This window comes from Sceloporus undulatus, chromosome 3 (assembly GCF_019175285.1).
Source record: "Sceloporus undulatus isolate JIND9_A2432 ecotype Alabama chromosome 3, SceUnd_v1.1, whole genome shotgun sequence".
NCBI lineage: Eukaryota > Metazoa > Chordata > Lepidosauria > Squamata > Phrynosomatidae > Sceloporus > Sceloporus undulatus.
In genome coordinates this window covers 214,952,275-214,974,076 of record NC_056524.1, presented here as the reverse complement: position 1 = coordinate 214,974,076, position 21,802 = coordinate 214,952,275, and the positions used below count along the sequence as shown (strand labels likewise).

General features: G+C 39.7%; 1 protein-coding gene across 1 annotated transcript in view; it reads right to left on the bottom strand.

Moving 5' to 3' along the window:
- KLHL6 (kelch like family member 6) overlaps positions 1-21,660 on the bottom strand; it is a 42,581-nt gene extending 20,921 nt beyond the window's left edge. Inside the window, exons 1-3 of the mRNA XM_042457320.1 lie at positions 21,358-21,660; positions 18,343-18,771; positions 8,448-8,613 (exon numbers count right to left, since the gene is read on the bottom strand). Of these exons, the coding sequence (XP_042313254.1) occupies positions 8,448-8,613; positions 18,343-18,605 (429 nt within the window). The 5' untranslated portion in view covers positions 18,606-18,771; positions 21,358-21,660. The remainder of the gene's footprint in view (positions 1-8,447; positions 8,614-18,342; positions 18,772-21,357) is intronic.
- Between the last annotated feature and the right edge of the window lie 142 nt (positions 21,661-21,802).

Genomic DNA, 21,802 nt, shown 5'->3' with positions numbered 1-21,802 from the left:
CAATCAATGTAATTACAACAAACACAAACCAGACAGTCCAATGGGAGGACGTGGGATGAAGGAGGGTAAAGGGGTTGTGTATGGGGAGCCTCCATGATGGTGCTCTGCCAGTGTATCATTCAGTATAACAATGCACTGATGTGCTGTACCGGTGGTGTATCACACATGCAACTGTGTGGCCAATCAAAGTGTGGTCATCCAATAGAAGGGCATCTTGGGGGAAGAGGAAGGTTGTAGGTGGTGTGTTTGTGTGATGGTGCACATGCATCATGGAGAGGCGACAAAAAAATAATGGCACAGTATGGCTTGATGTCCCCTTGCGCAGATTGCCTGTGGGTGTTCAGCCCACCTTGGAAATGGGTGGTGTGGACAACGGGGTTTCGCCCTGCAGTCAGAAAACACAGGATATAGCCTCTTTTTTCCTGCCCATCTGCTCTAGCCCTATAACCAGATCTCTCTCTCTCTCTCGTTCATTGTGTAGAACCCCATGCCAAACACTTAGCCTGTATAATAGTCAGTATTACTACCCTGCATAAGAATTGCTTCCAGACAGTGGTGTCACTAAGAGATGTGGGGTGGTACAGATTACACCAGGCGAAACCCTTAGGGGGAGAGTGACACCATTGTTCCTCAAACAACTGCTTTTTGGCAGAAATGGGCTGTGGCATCCACCTGTGCCCCATTAAAATGCTGGAGACATAGTGTGAGTGAGGTGAGCTTCAGTGTCAGGAGAAATGAGAGGTCCCAGAGTGTTCTTTTTCTAATAAATAATAAATTTATTTTTTTAAAAAATATGTTTTTAAATTAAAATCTTTATTCTTTCTAAAAAAAATTAAAAACATCAAATTTTACCAAATTTTCACTTCAGCTACATGAAGTATATACATGAAAATGCACTTGTGTGTATGACATTGTAATTTAAAGGTATAATGCTAATTTTGCTAGTTATTTATGTCACAACTATTACCATGACATTCAGTTATATGCAGGAAATATGATTAATGAGTAATATTAGTACAGAAAACATTACTAAGGATTCTGCATGGTGTGGTATGGGAGGAGGTCAGTGCGGGGGGGGCGGAGGGGTGACACCCAGAGCTACTGCAACTGGTGATGCCAACCCTAGTAATGTCACTGCTTCCAGATAGAAACCTCCTAAGAGACCGGGATACTGTTATGTTTCACTAACTGATATTCTGTGGTGTTTTCCAAGGGACGGGTTCTTAGCATTACCAATCAAAATAACTTTTACTGCAATTATGTGTCTGCTTCTCCAATAATTTTTTCTGTAAAAAGAAGGAAGTTAGTAGTTTATCACAAGGGAGGAATTTTTCTTAATTTCAAATGAAAAGAAAGTGGAGCCAGAACACATTCACGTGAATTTGCTAGTTCAGCGAATTTACATGAATTTAAATTGCATTCAAACTGACTTCCTATTGCCTGAAAATAGCTTTCCATTGCCCAAAATTGCGTGTGATCACCTCTCACACAATAACATGAAACCCCATGATTGCGTTCGAACTGACTTCCTACTGCCCATAACCTTTATTAGGCATCTCAAAAACATAATACACAATTAAAATTATAACTAAAATTATTTACATAGATACTTTAAAATTCCTTCCTTATACAAGTTATTCTATGCACTACAGCTGTTCAAATTGTACCAAATTTTTGTTGCCTCCATTAGAAAATTTGACATTAATCGTGTAATCTGCTCATTACAATCCTCCAATAAATGCACTAGAGTTATATCCATTACACAGTAATTCATTTCCATCAGTTTCATTATCAATTTCTTTCTCGGTTTTTGATACAATGGGCAAAGAAAGACAATATGTTGTAGGGTATCTGGGGATGCTTCACAAAAACATAAACGGTTAGCAAATGGAATTTTCATATATCTCCCCTTAGTAACACAAGACGGATGGATGTTCAGTCTTGCAAAGAGGAAGGCTTTCCTCGCAGCCTGAAGGGACAATGATTGGAAATACTTTGGTATCTCACCACAACAGGGGGGAATGCCAAATACAAAAGGGGAGCATACTCTGGGAGAGGTAGAATAAATTTTCTTATGTTCCCAACTCAAAAAACAATCCTTAATTGTCTTGAAGCATTAATAAATAATATATCCAACAAAGAGAGAACAAACTATTCAAATGGACCTAATCTACATTCAATACCTCTTTATGATTATCCTAACCCCACTGAATTTTCCTCAGCTCTTCAAATTCAGTCTTCTCAGGTGATGCTAGCCATAGGATATAACCCAATCAACATGGGTAGATGGTCCAATTTGTATACTGTAATATCAAGTACTCCTTAAGCAAGCTATTGGGTTGGGAATCTTGGAAGGTCATGTTAAAATCTTTTCATTTCCTACCAAGCGTAGGACATTATTCACGATTAATCTTGACCTTCAATTCCCCAGCTGCTCCCAGTACATTACTGGCTAAAAAGTCCTCATTGATAAAAAATTATGACATACACTGTGTGAGGGTATATACCAATAGAGTGTTAAATCCTCTCATATCCCTCAAGGAAAGAAAATCTGAAGGAATGGGTTCTGATAATTCTGGACATATTTCGAAGGATAAACAAAATAATATCAATGAACTCAATATACTTAAGGATGAATGGTCTAAAATGTGCCAAGCAATTGAATTGGTAACTAACAGTCAACATGTAGCAGAAGCGTCCCTATCTTCTGATACAATCCCTCCAAACATTGATGATTGCCAAATCAACCATGGGAATAAAGTACAATTTATGAACTGTTCTGATACATCCTTATCATCAAATGTTCTCCAACCATCTAAAGAAAAGTTCCTAATTGACCTTGAAGTGGTGGAAAATGTGGAATCTCGTCACCAAAATTGGGCCAAAGACTTAAGTGAGCTTATTTCCTTTAGTCCATACATTGATAAACCCCTCGACAAACCTCATGATAAGCTTCACCAGAAAGACGATCCTGAGCTCAAACAAACTGAAGAAAAGGCTACGCAGCGACCCTCTAGACTCCCTGATACAAATCAACTAACGGTCACACCTATCTCCGAAGATTTAACAGTCAAACCTAGAAGGACAACTCAGACCACTCCAGAAGTGACTTCTCAAGCAGTATCACTGACAAGAGACCCGTATAGTTCTAACTGGAATGGTTGTATCCAGTTAGATGAACAAATTACATCTTCAATTGTACCAGACCCTATTCAGTGACTGCCGGAGAGTGCTCATAAGAGTTCCCCAAGTTTTACGCTACTTTCATGGAATATTGCGAGTTGGGGAAGGAAAAGTGGTGATGTAGATTTTATTGAATATATCAATAAGTTTGACATTGTTTGTTTACAGGAGACATGGTGTCCGTATGACATTTGCTTACATGGATATATATCTTTTTGCGTCCCGGCAGTAAGATCTGGTAAAAAGGGACGATATAAGGGAGGATTAGCTATTATGATAAAAATAATTAGTGGCCTTCAGCATGTAATTCTAACCCCTTGTAAGGAGATTGCACAAGCAATTCTTCTCAAATTCGAGTCTGTTAAAATAATATTAGTTAATATTTATATACCAGCAAATTATAATAATTTAACAAGTTCAATTTATTGGGACCACCTATCTAATTATATTGATGAGTTTACTAACAAACCTGATCCTGTAGGGTGTTTATTGATGGGGGGACTATAATGCTAGAATTGGCCCCTCAAATGACTATCTTTGTGAGCAGTGTATGCTCGATGTAAATACGCCTCCATTTCCACTAAATCTCCCCCGAGTTAGTTTGGATCCAGTTACAAACAAAAATGGTGTGGTAGTCTATCACGCAATAATGTTAAACCCCATGAATGAATGAATGAATGAATGAAACTTTATTTTTATACCGCCGTTCCTGCGATCACGGCGGTTTACAATATATGATAAAATACAAGATACATAGCATAAATCCCCAATACAAAACATCATTAAAATCCATCATTCATTCCTAGTAATTAAAAGCAATTAAAATCAATAAACAATCCAAAATACAATCACATAGTCTACACACAGTATACAGGAGAGAATGGCAGTCAGGACATGTGGGGGAAGGCTTGGCGAAATAGGTGAGTCTTAAGGTTTTTCTTGAAAGACTCAAGGGAAGGGGCTGAGCGGAGCTCATCAGGGAGAGAGTTCCAAGACTGCGGGGCAACAGCAGAGAAAGCCCTTTGCGCAGTCGCAACGTATCTCATCTTAGGAACTCTCAAGAGTTTTCTCCCACCTGACCTGAGAGTGTGGGGCGGATTATATGGGGAGAGGCGGTCCTCCAAGTACTCTGGGCCCAAGCCATTTAGGGCTTTATAGGTAACGACCAACACCTTGTATTGCGCCCGGAAGCGAATAGGCAGCCAATGCAGATCTTTCAAAATAGGTGTTATGTGGCTGGCCCTGGAGCTACCAGTGACCAGCCTTGCTGCCTTATTCTGAACCAACTGTAGCCCCATGTAGAGCACATTACAGAAATCAAGTCGAGAGGATACCAGTGCGTGTACCACTGTTTCAAGGTCCCTCCAGTCCAGGTAGGGTCGCAGCTGGCGTATCAGCCGAAGCTGATAGCAGGCACCTCTGACTGTCACATCCACCTGAGGAGCCAGGTGAAGCGACGAGTCCAGAAGCACCCCCAGACTGCAAACTGTGTCCTTCACGGGGAGCGTGACCCCGTTTAGGACAGGTGGACAGATTTCCTTCCCGGGACCGGGGGAGCCTATCACAAGTACTTCCTTTTTCTCTGGATTCAGGCTGAGTCTATTTTCCCTCATCCAGCCCATTACCGACTCCAGACAGGCATTGAGCGGAGAGATGCCATCCCTAGTCATTGAATCAGTCGGACACACAGAGAAGACTATTTGAGTGTCATCAGCGTATTGATAATACCATGCCCCGTGTCTCCGGATGATCTCTCCCAGCGGCTTCATGTAAATGTTGAATAGCATAGGGGACAGAATCGCTCCTTGAGGGACCCCTGATGTGAGGGCCCTCTTATTGGAGCGACAGTCCCCCAGCTCCACCATCTGGAATCTGCCTGAGAGGTAGGAACGGAACCTATCTACCATGATTGTGTTTGGATTGCCATTGGATTATACTTCCAATTTCCCTTGTCTGATAATGTCCTTGGAAAAAGATAGGAAAGTTACAAGGGGAAGGAACAAAGTCTGGATTCTTTCTCCAAAAACTCAATGAATAAGACAAGACTATAATTTTTCATTTGGTGAGGCACTAGAGCTCTGTGGCTGAGAATTAAAAATACCCCTCCCTAAACTGCAAAGCCCAAGATTTCATAAGATGCTGTCATGGCAGTTTAAGTGGAATCACAGTGTTTTCACTGTGTAGTGTGAAACAGCTCTGAGTGATTGTATGCTAAAAAGGCTAATCTGGAAGCTCTCTGAATACACACACACACACCAACTGAGTGCTCCTTATTTTGCTTTTGTGAGCATCAGTCTTTAAAACAGGGATGGGTAAAAACTGGACCCTTGATTCCATGAGGCATTGCAAAGCTGTTTTTGCAGTCCCAAGCCAATACAGAAGCGTTGAATCACCATTTTTCTGGCAAAAAGGGATGGCCTACCTCTCCTGAATGTATCCAGGAATGGAAATTCACCTTTTAAATAGGTTCTTTCCTCCCGCTGGATTGCTAAACTTAAAAAAAAGTTTTAAAAAATCAGAAGTGCATTGCCAGCCACTCCTTCTGTTTTTATTTTTAGGCAACTGTCAAAATTGGCCCCTAAGCCCACTACAGTCCTCTACCCATACTTTAAAAAGTAGAGTTGAGGGCCACAAGATTATCACAACAACCCCCCCAGCAGCAAGACGAGGACTGGATGTGGATACTGAGGCTTATAGGACTGTCCTACAGAGTCTTTAAACATGTATGAGGGGCATAGTGTAACCTGATTATCTAGATAGGTCCCCCAAATTACAGAGTTGGAAAAGATTTCAAGAGCCATTTTTACAATTTATTTACCTCCGCAACAAGATGCTTTTTTCAAGATATGTTGGATTACAACTCCCATCATTCTCTGCATCCAATGCACAAGAGGGAACCAATTTGGCAAAGGGGATGGAAAATATCACTAGCTAGGCAGGTTTCTCTCTCACTGTTGACAAAACCACATGCCAGTTCTGAAGCTATTTTCTTTCACTACACCTACCCTCACAATGGGCTATGTATAAAGCAAAGCATGGTTTTAAAACAAACTTAAAGGGAAAAGAGAGAAGTGAAAAAGCAAAAACACATTTTTAAAAGGGTAGACTGATTCTTAAAGTATTTGCAGAGGTCTTGTGCTCAGAGCCGTGTCGTGTTGACACATTTAGACTGCTTACGAAAACTGAAAGATAACAGACTTTGCCTTTAAACCATTCAGTTCCTGTTTTTAAAGAAACATGTGGACCAATCTTTACAGAAATGAAGCTCACAAATCAGTAACTTATGCAATATCTGTAATGTTAGATTGTGCAGACCTTTTTTAAGCATCATAACTATTGAAAGGGATGGAAAATGGGTGGGAAAGGTTTAAGATGCAAGGTCAATTGTAAATAGACTTAAAGCGTCTAATTCAACTGCATTTACATTAAAAGATGAGCCTTCTTAACAATTTAATTAAATTTAAATTGGTATTTAAATTTATGTTATATTACTAAAAACCATATCAGAATAAAAGGTAAAAATTCATCTGTGCAAGAAATGGGAAAAGTATGGTCTGTAGCAGGGGTAGGCAACCTGCGGCCCGCGGGCCGAATGCGGCCCGGCGAGGCCTTGGGACCGGCCCCAGCCCGGTCCTGCCACCGATTGCCACCGGGGCTTTTGGCCTCTCGCGCGAGGGGCATGGTGGGGCAATTGTCTATAGAAGCCTCAGAAACATGCATTTATATTAACATTTTTTAAAAATCAGCAAATTTTTTTCACGTGTCCTCCATTTTTTATTTTAAAAAAGTGCCCTCCATTTGAAAATTTTGTTCTACATTTGTCCCGGTTTATTTATTTATTTAATTTGTTAAAAAATATTTAATTATTTGGTTTTTGGCTTCGGCCCCCCAGTAGTCTGAGGGATAGCAACCCGGCCCCCGGCTCAAAAAGGTTGCCTACCCCTGGTCTGTAGGTTGCAAAAATGTGGCAACACTGGCCACACATACCCTAAGGACTAGGGGGAAAAATTGTCAATAAGGGGCCAGAAGAGGGTTGGATCTTCTAAGGGCCCCAGTGGCCGTGTGCCCACAAGCTCCTAACATGTGCTCACACCTGCTCTATGCAGGGTCTTGCACTCCTATTCTCTTAAAAATTGTTTTGCCAAAAATTGACCGATTGCACATATACCCTGAAACGTTCAGAAGGTACATTTCGAAATCTGGAAACATTCCAAGGTCCCTCTAGGTTTTAGCCTCAGGAAGGGCCTTTTTTAATGGAAATATTTTATGTCAATATTTTTCACCCATTCCTCCCCAGCCAATTCCACTGTTTCTTTTTAATTTTCCTGAGTGAGGAATGCCAATGAGGGAGCCATTCAATGGGAGTGCATGTGGGTCCATCCAACTAGAGTGCAAGTGGGCATGTAGAATGACAGGAAAACAAGAGAGGCTATTGGTTGATATGAATATGTATGACGGGAAGACCAAATAAAAAAACAGAGCCGCTGTTTTAATCTGATTTATTAAACACTTGGACAATGGTAAAAATATACATTGATATCAATATGACTTCAGAAATGTGTGACTTTAAGATCAATTTGAGTTTGAATTAAAAAAGGTGAGTGTGGTACTAACAAGGAAAACAAGGAATGTATACTACACACTAGAGCTGAATTATTTTGCAGGTGTGGAAGCAGCCTATGTCACATTATTGTCATAACTTAGCAAGGGATAATTTTACTCTGGTGTAAAGTATGACTTTATTGTGGTATAATTTGTAATTTGTAAAGTTACATTTGAAGTTACAGAGCTTTATTAAATGGTGGAGAAGAAATATCAAGAGATGGCTTGTACTGTGTCTTGCGGTGGTGTGCGTGTTAAGGGCAACAGTGAAATGAAAGGAGGAGAACCTGCATTGCACAACAGGCCAACAGGCTGTAGAATTCAGATATTGTTAAAGCTATCAAATATCTTTAAATCTTTAAAGACATCTTTAGTTACATTTAAGAAGCAGGAAAGTAAACCGTTACTTTTTAAAAATTTCCACAGCAATGTTAATTTACTAAGCAGAGGAGGGACTTGGAACTATAACAATAACAGTATGGCCACATAGCCCAAAAAACCCACAAAAAACTATGGATGCCGGCCATGAAAGCCTTCCACTTCACATTATAACAGTAACTAATTATACTTTAGAAGTAATTTTCCAAGCATCTGTCTGTGGTTTAATGTTACATGCAGAACATGTCTGTGTATTTTTCCATGTGTTAGATATATTCACTAACCTGAAAAAGGCTGGCAGCTTCCAGGATTTTCTGTACATTTTCCTTAGTGATCAGCACTTTGCTTGTATATGTGTAATCCAACAGAATCTGCATTGTCTCTGCATCAACTCCCTTAATTACTATTTTTTCTTCATACTTTTCTTTTAAATCATTGCAAAACATTGCCCTGAAGGGGAAAAGGGAGGTGATTTGTTACAGTAAATCTAGAAATAAGAGTCATTCTGTAATAGGCTCTGGAAACAATAATAATACTATTATTGCTCAAGTAACTTTACACACACCATTTATTTATCTGAAAGAACTTTCACGTTGATTTTCTATTTTAAAGTATTCATAGTGACATAATAAATATCAAATCAGAAGAATAATAAAACTACAAAAATAAAAATGAGAACAACCAAACATTTCAATTATCATCAAGCTGATCAATAAAATAAAAGGCATATCTTCAGAATATTTGTTAAAATGCAGTATCTCCTTTGAAAATTATATTATTAAACAAACACTATTTATTTGTTTTGATATTGTTTGCTTGTATATCTGCCGTACTGGACAATTAATTGTCTTGTTTAACAATTTTGTTTGCTTCTGTTTTAACAATTATGAATGAAAATAAAAGCAACCAATCAGCAAAAACCTCCTGAAATAAATTCATTTTGAAAGCCTGCAAACAGAAATTAAATTTCTTTTATCAAGGATTTGAATTATTGTGAAATCTGAAGATGGCTTATCATATTTCCTCTTAATCCTTTCTTCTCCAGGCTGAACATACTCAACTTAATCAGCATATTTTATTAATTGAAAGTATTTATATGTCATCTCCCCATCTACAAGGGCTCCCAAGGTGATGAATAACAAAGAAAAGCATTTAAAACAATGTCTGTCTGCGTCTCTGTGTGTCCATGTAAACATATACACATACACATGTGTTACATACATGCACTTGTGTATGTATAATTTTGGACTATCACCCAGTCAAATAATTTTAATTGTTAAACTGCTAATAGATTAGAATCATGAGGTTGGAAGGGACCACAAAAGCCTTGTATTGCAACACTCCTGCCATACAGGAATGCAGAACTATAGCACTCCAAAGGCAGTCATCCAACCTCTGTTTAAGGACCTTGAGTGATAGAGAGTCCACTGCCCTTGGAGACAGTCTATCCACTGTTGAATAGTTCTTATCATCCAGACATTCATTCTTATGTTCAGATGGAATCTCTTCTCTCATAATTTGAATCCACTGGTTTCTCTTCTAGTCTTTGGAGCACCAGGAAACTAATTCACTCCAACATGACATGCCTTTAAATGTTTCAAGACAGCTATCATTCTTCTCCATCCTCCCATCTCCAAGCTAAACATACCCCACTTTGTAAGCTGCACCTCACAGGGCTTGGTTCCCAGAACTTTTACCATTTTGCTTAGCCTCCTCTGGACATATTCCATATTAAATTTGCATATGATTGAAAACAATTTTGAAGATAGGAAAGCACATTATTTTTAAAAATTGTTAATCACTCATGCACACACTAGCAGGTACTGAACCTGTCAATCTGCCAGAGTAATGCATGTGAGTTTCTACTCATGTCCTTAGGTGTATGTAGAAGAGATCTATAGAGCCCTAAGGCTATGAATTGGTAGACAGAAAATTAGAACTAGAGCTCTGGAGGTTCCTTTAACAGCATTTCATAAGAACGCACTCGTTCACCAGGTAATACAAGTTCACTGAAGTAAAGCAGTTTCATCAGACAAGATCTTTGCATGGCATTGGTCCAAAGGGAAGCACTTTGAATTTTCACTTTGCAAATGTTTGTTTGTTTGTTTGTTTGTTTGTTTATATGCTGCTTTTTTCCTGGAAAGGGCCCCAGGGTGGATCACAGATAAAATCAGTTTAAAACTGTTAACATTTAAATCAGTTTAAAACAAAGTTGTTGTGTGCCTTCAAGTCATGGGGTTTTCTTGGCAAGTTTCTTTAAAAGGGGTTTGCCCTTGCCATCCTCAGAGGCATAGAAGTTTATCGCATCAGTGCCTGAAACGTTTCTATTCTGTTCCCAAAACATTTCAAGAGGTAACGTTATGGGAACAGATATTATCACATTCCAAAATGTAAAACGTTCCGAGAACGTTACAGGAATACAATTTACCGCATTTGTCCTTATAGGAAGTGTGATAAGTATGAGAACGTTTCAATATTTGCGCATGCCTATTTGTAACAGTGTATTCTTGTTCATGAGTACCACATACACAGAACAAAAGTCTTTTACAGGGAGATATTTGTGCAAACATAACCTAATCTCTTTATATACACACATACATATAGACACACACACACACACATATAGTCAGCAATCTATATATACAAAAATTGATGTATGTGCGTGTGTGTGTGTGTATATATATATATATATATATATATAAAATATGCATATATATTATATGTATATATTGTGTGTAATATATTTATATTATATATTATATATATATTGTATATATTACATATTAAAAATATGTATATTGTATATATATTGTATGTATACTTTTACACACCCACACACACATATATATATATAAATGTTATACATATACATAAACATAACGTTGCCATCCCTGGGGACCTCCAAACTGGGAAAAATGTAGGACAAGGTTTTAAAATGTAGGACTTTTTAAAAAAATTTCCTGGCCAGGAAATTTTAACAAAAAGGTCCTACATTTTTAAACCTTGTCCAAGGCCTCGCTGGGGCCTGGGAGACAGCCTCTCTCAAGCCCCAGCCAGGCTTTGGAGGACTCTGCGATCGTGGAGCCCCATCCAGGGCCAGGCTAAGGCTTGGGAAACAGAATGCAGGGAGGGAAGTCCTTTCAGCCAATCACCAACAAGGCCAGAAACATGGGAACGGAACAGTAAGTAAGAACGGATTACATTACCGCCTCTGACATTTCTTGGACCGTTTTAAAAACGTTTCCACAAGCTTGGATTCACTTTCTCATCCGTTCCCTCCGAGGAACACATATGGAACGCTTTGAGGGGTATGTAGAATGCGATGGGAACCCGATGGGGACAGAAACATACGGTAAAGTTGAAAGTGTTCCGTTCCAATCGGGTTCCAAAAATGTTCTCGGAACGCGATGCGATAAACTCCATAGTGTGTGGCTTGTTACAATAAAACAAATTTAAAACAATTAAAAACACCTTGCTAAAACAATATAAAATTGCATTAAACATACAAAAGTTAAAAAACATAAAAAGAACACACATTGTATAAAAGACTCCCTCTGTAGCTCCTTTTGGACTAAATGCAAAAAGTGGTCAGTGAGTATATAGTCAGACCTTTATATCTGTGGGGGATCTATTCCGGACCCACCCACACACACACACACACACACACACACACACACACCTCTGAAAAAACACGGGACCTCAAGTTCTATTGTCCCTAATGGTGGTGTAACATGTGCGTGTGCTCTAGTGTGGCTGCATGCCCAGCTGCCATCTGGGATGCTCAAATCAGTGGATAGCAAGCCCATGGATGGCAAGATCCCATTGTATATACAATGATAATTATTTTAAGTAACACCTCTTCATACACACACATGCACACACCCATACAAATAAATAATGACCAACAACTTTCAGACTTTGTCCTTTGTGATTAGTGCAACTACAATAGACTAAAGAGTAAAAATAAACCCACTGAAAGCAATGGAAACTGTATGTGACAAGTAACTCAAGTCTAAAAGGTTCCATTGGGCCTACCCTAATTGAAACTAATATTGAATTTAGTTTGAGAAATTTAGCTAAGCATGATGTTGTGTTCTTCACTGGGTAGCTGATATGTCAGCAAGAGAAGGAATAAACTAAAAGGGAAGGAAAGAGAGCAGTGTTTATTGGAAATGTTTACCCTTGGCAAATACCACCTTAAAAACTTATCTTCAGAACAAGAGAAGAAGATGAATAAAAACAAGTTACCAATGGGATGGAGTTATCAGTCACTGATCTTATCCTTTTTGACCAACAAGTCCTGAAACCTATCAACATTCAGTAGAGGAATAGCTGAATGTCATATATGAAAAACCAATATTAGGATATTACCCATTGAATAATTCTGAGGTGCAAAAGCACACAGATATGCAGGCCTAGTATAGCACAACCATGCAGGAATGTGCTAGTTGTTAGAACCTGTAGTTAAAATCTTAATTCATTTAGAACCTCCCTGGGTATACTCACAGCAGAAATAATCCAGCATGACATCACTATAACTGCCATGACTCAGTGCACTTTGGAATTCTGGGAATTGTAGTTTTGTGAGACATTTAGCCTTCTCTGTCAGAGAGCTTGGATGTCACAACAAACTACACATCCCAGGATTACATAGCATTGAACCATGGCAGTTAAAGTAGTGTCAAACTGGATTATTTCTGTGGTGCAGATGCTGCCTTAGACAAGCCTCAGATCCCTTGGGTAATATGGGCTCGGTACAGACTGTCGCATTGCACCAGCCTGGCCACGTACTAGGGTTACTCAGGGACGGAGCGACCGCATGCCCCACAACCCTAGTACATGGCAGCGGCGTAATCATGGTGACTTCTCGTCCACACGGGGGCCACCATGATGATGTCACGCACGCACGGCGTCCAAATGGCACAGCGCATGCATGTCGTCTCCACACTGCCCCAGGCCACTTATGGAGGCCTGGCTGCAGCATAGGAAGGAGCTCCGAAATGGAGCTCCTTTTGGGCGCATGCATCGTTCCCGCAGAAACCAAACGGCTACGGAAACGATGCCGGGGCTCTGGCTTTCTGCCATGGCTCTGGCTCCTGGTTGTCCAAGGGCGTGAAGCCCCAAGGACACCCCTTTTCCGCGCCACAGAGAAGCAGCATTTTGCCGCTTCTCCGTGGTCCAGAAAAACTCTGAATTGGGGCCACAGGGCTGCTGGTGAGGCTGCTCTACCCCCAATCTGGAGCAAAAAGGGATGCCAAAGACCCACCCCTTTGGGGCAGTCTGTACAGCGTCATGGTGTATTATAAGAAGGGCATACAAGATTATTCTTATTATTATTGAATATATACTTGGCCTGAGAGGGAACGATCAGGCAGACCCAGCTCCATCAGGGTTTGCCTGAAGGAAGAGACTCCTCCCTCCTTTAACTGTCATCTTGGCCTGAGAGGGAGCGATCAGGCAGACCCAGCTCCATCAGGGCTAGCCTGAAGAAGAAGAGCCCTCCCTCAGGTCCATGTGTAGCCAAGGTCCGTTTAGGGGAATTTTATTATTGTAGTTTAGCTCAAATATTGCAAGAGGGGGCTGGCTACGACAGCCCTTGCAGAATCGTCTCCCGATATGTATACGGAGTAGACCAGGGGGTCCCAATAAATGGAGCTGAGACAGACTTCTAGAATTAATAACCAATTTATTTATAAGGGGAAAAACACATACGATTCACTAGCATACACACACACATACAAGGCTCAGGAAAAGCATAGGTTAGCATGGAATAGGATTTTAGGCATCACTGGGGTGATACGTACCAGAATGTAGACTCCCTCCAGGAATCCAAATGGAATATGATGAGGATGGCATGAGGCTCAGCCATGGAATGACTGGCCAGAAATCAGGAGCCAGGAGCCAGGTCAGGGTTCAAGGGGACAGAGCTTCCCCCTGAAATCCAGACTGGCCCAGTGAACAGGCAAATCTGAGAGTATTTATAGGCAAAATCTTGCTTCTGGCAAAGGTGCTTGATGGTGAGAACAAAGGTGTTTAATTACTTGCTTTTCACCTGGATGTCCCTGTCTGATTGTCTTAGTGGTCTTAAGCTGCTTGGACAACAGACCCTGGGAGCAAGAGCCTCAGGCAAGGCAAATATTTGCTCTTCCTGGTCCTATGATAATCCCTTTTATGCGACTCTCTAGATATGATGATGTGGGTGCCCCTCAAGGGTGTGTGTGCATGTCCTCATGCCTGCTAGTAATGGAGGACAGGCTATTAGAGTTCATCTAGGGGTCATTAAGGGTTATCATTTATACCAAAATTTATATATGGAGCAGCATGGGTAACACATGTGCCTTGGTTCAGGCCTCAGAGGGAGAGAAGAATGCTAGATCTGATCCCCCCCCACCATTCCCTTCTCCTTTTGTGTCGTGTCTTTTTAGATTGTAAGCCTGAGGGCAGGGAACCGTCTGTTATTCCCTCTGTTGTAAACCACTCGGATTCCCAGTGATTGGGCGTTATATAAATAAATCCTATTATTATTATTATTATTATTATTATTATTATTCTAAGAATTATTCATTACTGACTTCTGAAACCATATCTGGACAACATTTAGGCAATATGGTGACCAAAATTTCAGGTATTTCTTAATGAGACTGATTATTTAGGTTATTTTTATTTTTAGTTTCCATCCTGGCTTTGAGATGGAAGCTGAATTAGTTGTTCAGGTAAATGATCTACATTAATAAATGGTCAGAATGAACTGATTTTTCTCAACTCTCAGTGGCATTCTAGACCTAGAATTCTTCTGAACTGCAGTGCTGGGATGAAACTAGGTGGTCCCAGCTTTTGCTTTCCTGGAAAGTTCCTCTCAGAAGGCATTCCCAGCAATCTGCTGCCCTACTTTGAATCACTGACTTATGGCAGGGGTGGGAATCACGTAGTTCTCCAGATGTTGTCAGACTTATCTATTAGCATTCCTCAGCATTGGCCTTGCTGCCTAGGGCTCCTGGAACCTGCAGTCCAACAAGATTTGGAGGACTACATGATTCCCACCACTCACTTATGCATTGCTGAAAGGATCCATCTTGTCTCCCATACTATGTAATATTAGGCTGACCATTTTCCAATGAGAAATTTGTGAAAATTTCTAAAGAATTCTAAATTTATACAATTTTTCTTTATTAAATATAAAAATGTTCAGACCTTTAGGACTGCAATTTGCTCTTTCTGAATTGCAAAAAAAAAAAAAAATCTGGTGATGAATACCAATTTCTGTGGCTTAAAATCAAGCAAACAAACAAACAAAAAACCCACTTTCCAAGTACTTCTAAGGAACAAAAAAAATGCATTGCAACAAGCCATTCATATTTCTTTTCCGTTCTAACTGTTTAAATCTCCACAAATCTTCTTTCTGGATTTCAGAAAAGTTATACAAATCAAATGAACATATTAAAAGAATTATTGATAGAGTATTTTATGTAGTATTGAAGAATTGGTTGCGAACAGGTACTTGCAACAAAAAGGTGAAAATCAGCATGGAGAAAAAAGAGGTAAGGACACATGGCTACACCATCGTAAATCTTATTCAGATCTTGATTGTGTCCACATTTACTTGGACATAATACCCGATTAATTCAGTCACAGATACTCCAAGTTAAGTATGCACAAGACTGAAAGCAAAGTATTTTTGACTCACACCCACAACGAGAGGAACTAGAAAGAAGACAGTGGACAAGACTGAAAGATGTGAATTATATTTGTAAACACTACAAATACAAAAGGCAGTCTTGTGCCAAAAATGATGATATCTGTGACTTTGCTGTTGATAAAATGCTGTACCTATACTGTTCCATGGGGCTAGTTGCAGGAGTGTACAATTCCCTTGGTATGTCAGCTTCACTGGTTACCATCAATTTGGGGGCATAATTAAAAGTGCCTATAAAGTCCTACATGACTGGGATATCTGAAATATAGTATGTGAGTATCCTCCCACAAAAGGCACTTTGGAGATCTCTGGGAGGAGCATTTCTCCCAGTGGAAGGCTGAGAGGCAATACCTTCTGAAGCATGTCTAGTCAAAAAGGCTTTCTCAGTGGCTGGCCCCAGGCTCTGGATCTACCTGTTTAAGAAACCTTGTTTTTCTGCCAGTACTAGCAGGCAAATACCTCTGTGTTCAAGCAAACCTCGTGATTGAGCTTGTTTACTCCAGACGGGGCATTTAACTGGATGGGTGCTATATTTTCTGTTATTGGTGTGCTTTTAAATTGTTTTTTTTAATGCTTTTGCATTTTATGGTTTAATTTTGTTTATTCCCTTTAATTGTAAGTCAGCTCAGGTCCCAGTTTTGAAAGAAAAGCAAGAGACAATTCAAACAAATATATGTGCTGTTTTCTTTTCTTTTCTTTTTTTATCAAATGACCCTGTCAATAAAAATATAGGTTTTGTCCATTCGTTTTGAAAGCTGATGAAGTTCTTTTGTAACTACTAGTTCCTAATCTTACCACCCCCCCCCCCATGGGTTACAATCAGAAGAAATATAAGGACACTGCTAGATGCCTAACATTGCATCATGTTACATGTGAAATCAAATACCAAAAACATATATTTCACTGTTCTGAAAGCTTGCAACGCAGGTTCACATCTAGACTTAACTGGGTAACTGCTGGTATCAGAAGACTTTACATTCTTTCATTTATAGCTGGTAAAATATTCCAAAGACAATACACATATTAGAATAATTTTCACTGCCTGGGATATTTATAACTTTTCTGACAATTAATTAATTGTTGCTGTGTGCCTTCAAGTAATTTCCGACTTACCGTGACCCTATCATGGAGTTTTCTTGTTCGGAGGGGTTTTTCCTTTGCCTTCCTCTGAGGCTGAATGAATGCAACTTGTTTCAGGTCACCCAATGGGTTTCCATGGCTAAGCAGGATTTGAACCCTGGTTTCCAGACGGTAGTCCAACACTCAAACCACTACACCATGCTGGGTCAATAATTAATATCGAGCCAGGCTGGATCAATAATTAATACAATAATAAAAAATGTTTCTCACCATGTCTTAGGTTTGCTTCCTCTCACGGTCCAGAAAGGGCATGTCTACTCTGTATGCTTTTTTAAAGATAGAAACTAGAATATCATCTTTCTAGATTTTAAAATGTTAAAATAATAGAATGTTATTTTAACATATTAAAATCATAAAATAGTTATGTTGAAAACTAGTTGGGAGATCATCTAGTTAACCTCTTCTTCAGTTCAGGAATCTGCAGCTATGGCCTCTCTGACAGGTTACTGCCCAGCCTCAACAGGTAGATGAAAGAGGCTATAAGACAATTAATCAAAAAAGCAGAGCATCATAGAATCATAGAGTTGGAAGAGACCACAAGGGCCAATAGTGTGGAAAGATGTATGTCTATTTAACAAAGCACTTGTTTTCATAACCAAAGTATATGACAGTATGAACATCTGTAGATGCATTTGATGCAGATCACAGGAGCAACTTACCCATGAAAGTGATGCCTGATACATTTTAGCACGTTTCATTTCCAATGTTTCCTCATCAACTTCACAAACACTACAGCAGTACCCCAATATGTCCAGAAAAGATTACTCTTTCGTTTCTCTGATCATTTTTCCCCATGGGTCCTCACAAAGATAGGAGACTAAACACATCCCATTTCTTAATTTCCACCTGCTTTTGTAATGTACTGTCTTCCATTCAGAAGCTCTTAGAAAGCAGAAATATCATAGATTATTCCACTTGTAAAAGGAAAAGCTGCCTAACATTCTCATGATTTATTTTCCTGTACCCCTGGAAACATGGAAGTTAAAATAGCCATAAGATTTGGTTACAATCTTCTTCTGACTACCGAAACATGGTACAATAACATCCAAACTACAAAAGACAGCAATACCTTTATCTGACCAACCAAAATGCACAAAATACCTGATGTATTTTGGTTGGCCAAATAAAGGCATGACTGTTTTGTGGATTTTGGATGTTACTGCACTTTACTATATGGCCAAGACAGCTACCCCAAATATGTTACCAAAAACACAGATATCCTTTGGGAAGTGTATAGAATACAGTCAGGGTATAAGCAAGTGTTTGAATAATTTCTCACCCAAATCTAATGGCTTTCCCTTGAAGACCCCAATAAACATGTGCTTCATTTTAAACCCTTCTCTTACCTAAAGTAATTGCTTGCTGCTGCAAGGACCACACGGTGACATGAGAAATTCATGCTGCCCACACACAAGGTTACATCTGTGAGAGAGTTTTCTAGTCGGAGGTTCTCCAAGCCATTCTGTAGGACCATGGACAGGCCTGTGTCATCAAATTTAAGCCTTTCATTGATGGAGACCTCCACAAGTTCTCCCATGGTCTTGGAACACTCGTTTTCCAGAGGTAACAGAGGTTCCTCCTCGAGGTTCGTCTTTACCATGTCTCCCATGTTTTGATCAGCAGCAGCACATCATGCCATTGATACTTCAATCTAAGATGGTTCCTGAGCTTCAGACAAGTCACGCTGCAGAAGTAAGGCAGATTTCCTGTTTGGGCCTCCCCACTTATCTACAGCTGTCACACACACATAACAGGAAGCCTTGCACTTTCTCATCCTGTTAATACAAAGAAAGGCAGTTGAGTTGTTGTTGCTGTTTTTATGCAATCTTCAGGCAGTTTGAGCGCATCTAAAGAAGACTGTTCAGTCATCCTTGAATATGAGAACATTTCAAGGAGAAATGTTAAAACTGCACAGTTTCTGCAGTGTCATATGGTTGATGTTTATTTAGATATACTTGACCAACATGTTAAAGGCATTTGTAAATCATATTAAGCCCTTTCAGCAACCAGCCTGAGCACTTTTCTATGCATACAGTGAAATTCAATCTTGTATTTCAGTGTTTACATGGCAATAGATGACAATTGTCTTACCACTGAGAGAGATTGTTCTTTACCAGACATCATTCTGTAGATATCAGTCATATTCTTTTCAATATCTATACCAATTATATCTGTTTCATGAAAAATAGATATATACACAGTATACAGTGTGGTTAAGAGTGAGATACAGGCCCAATCTGAGTTAACCAAAGTGGATCGCACTTTTGTATAAATCAAAAAATAATTTTGTGGGCCTTTAAGGACTAAGAGATTATTATTTATCATAAATGTTCATGGACTGCAGCCTACTTCATAAAGTTGAATGTAATGAAATAGGTTGTTGTAGTCACAAAATTGTACCAAATAAAACTAATTAGTCGAGTGGTTCTCAATCTGTGGGGTGGGATGCCCTGATCCATCCTTCCCAAATTTTTGTATTGTTAAAATTTATACATGTGTTGAGTTAAATATTGAATTTACTTAAATAAAACTGTTCTAATTTGAACAATGTTATTTCCTTATAAAATTTTCAAATATGAATATACAGAATGTGCAAGTGTAAATATGCACACTAAACAAACAAAATGTTTTATTCATGTACTACATTGAATAGTGCAACGGTGTCCGCATGTAGATGTATGGGGTGGTGGTGGAAATCACAAGGGTAAAGAGTTTGAGAACCAGAGTTAGTCTTTTTAAAGTGCTGCAAGATTTTATTGTTTTTGTTACTGTTGTACTTGTTGCAACAGACTACCATAGCTACTACCTTGGAAGTTTAAAACAACATACCACCACACAAACCAATCTTCATTCCACAATTTAACTTCATGCTGATACAGCAATTATGGTATGTGAAAGATACGCTAATTATGGTATAAGTGGTTTCTTAAATGTAACTGTTACAGATGCAAAGAGCTAAGCAATTGTTAGACACAACTAAAGTAGACCCATTAAATCTACTCAAGTTAGGACGAACAACTGGATTTAGTTCAAAGTTTCCTCATTGTGAAATGACAGTCTTCTCTATAAAAAGTATAAGCAGTCACTAGGCAAAGCAGGTGAGCCAGTTGCACTGGTTTGAGCACTGAACTGTGACTCTGGAAATCAGAGTTCAAATCCCAGCTCAGCCATGAAACCCCCTGGGTGACCATGGGCAAGTCACACTCTCTCAGCCTCAGGGGTTGGCAATTGCAACCCCCCTCTGAACAAGTCTTGCCAAGAAAACCCTATCATAGATTCATCTTAAGGTCACCATAAGTCGGAAAGAACTTGAAGGCACCCAGCAGCAACAACAAAGGGAAAGCAGAACAATATCACACCTACTTCTAGGTGCTTCTGGTTGGTGGCTTCCTACCAGTCAAAAGGCATTGTGCACCTGTTTCATCTTCTTCTCCTTATAAATTTTTTTCCCAGCATGAAAAAAGAGAAGCTGCCATGGGAAAACATGACAGTGTTACCAAAAGATGTCATCATCAGATAATTCTATGTCTGAGGTAGGGCCACAACAGGATAGAAATGTTATTTGGAAGAAGCACCTTATGTCTAGACCAGGGGTAGGCAACCTTTTTGAGCCGGGGGGCCGGGTTGCTGTCCCTCAGACAACTGGGGGGCCGAAGCCAAAAAATAAATAATTAAATAATTTTTTTAAAAAATTAACTATATAAATAAACCAGGACAAATGTAGGACAAAATTTTCAAATGGAAGACACTTTTTTTAAAAAAAATGGAGGTCACATGAAAAAATTTGCTGATTTTTAAAAAAATGTTAAGATAAATGCATGTTTCTGAGGCTTCTATAGACAATTGCCCCCCCAAAGGCCCCGGCGGCAATCGGCGGCAGGACCGGGCTGGGGCCGGTCCCAAGGCCTCGCCGGGCCGCATCCGGCCCGCGGGCCGCAGGTTGCCTACCCTTGGTCTAGACGGACCTAAGACTCAAAAGACAGGATGTAGATCAGTTGCCAGTAGTGTCTGGGGAAGTTGCTTTTAGGATTACAACTCCCACAGTCTTTAGGTGAATATTACCATGTGAGCCATGCTTGCTTTGGACTTCTGAAAGCTTTAGTCCTCAAAGCCTATTTTCAAGCTCTATTTGCCAACCAGGTAAAAGTCAATGTAACACAATGGATTTTATGCATCCTTGATTAACATCAGCAGGAAAATAATAGATCTGTTAGGCTCTACACTGCAGTGATTTCAATGGCTGAGTCATTTTTATTACGTCTTGGGGCCAAAAACCTCTGTGATGTAACACTCTCCTAAGCAATAAAACCTAAGGTAGCTTGCCACACAGATCCTCAGAATTGCATGGAGATTTTCCATACCTTTGCTTGTTAGATTTGCGAATACCTTCTGCTGATGCACAAACTTTCCACATGATTGGAAGAAGCCACATGATAGCTCATAACACACTATGATGCAGCTGCTGGGAACACATGCTGTCTTGGATTTTCACTAGCTGTAGTATTGTGGGGGGGGGGGGTTAGGATGCATTTTGTCACACAGATATTGTTGCACCTTTGACAAAGAGACTGGCATAGACAAGACTCTTCCCAGCTAGTAAAGCACAAGTTAGTAAATCCTACGTCATTCAAATTGCGATTTCTCCTCCCAAAAGGTGCCTTGGTGAGAATGGACAAAAAAGGAGTACAAGTGGACCCCTGTGGATACCAAAATCTGTGGATGCTCAAGCCCCATTCAATGCAATGTCAAAGTAAAATGGTGTCCCTTGTATAAAATGGCCAAGTCCAGGTTTCCATTTTGGAACTG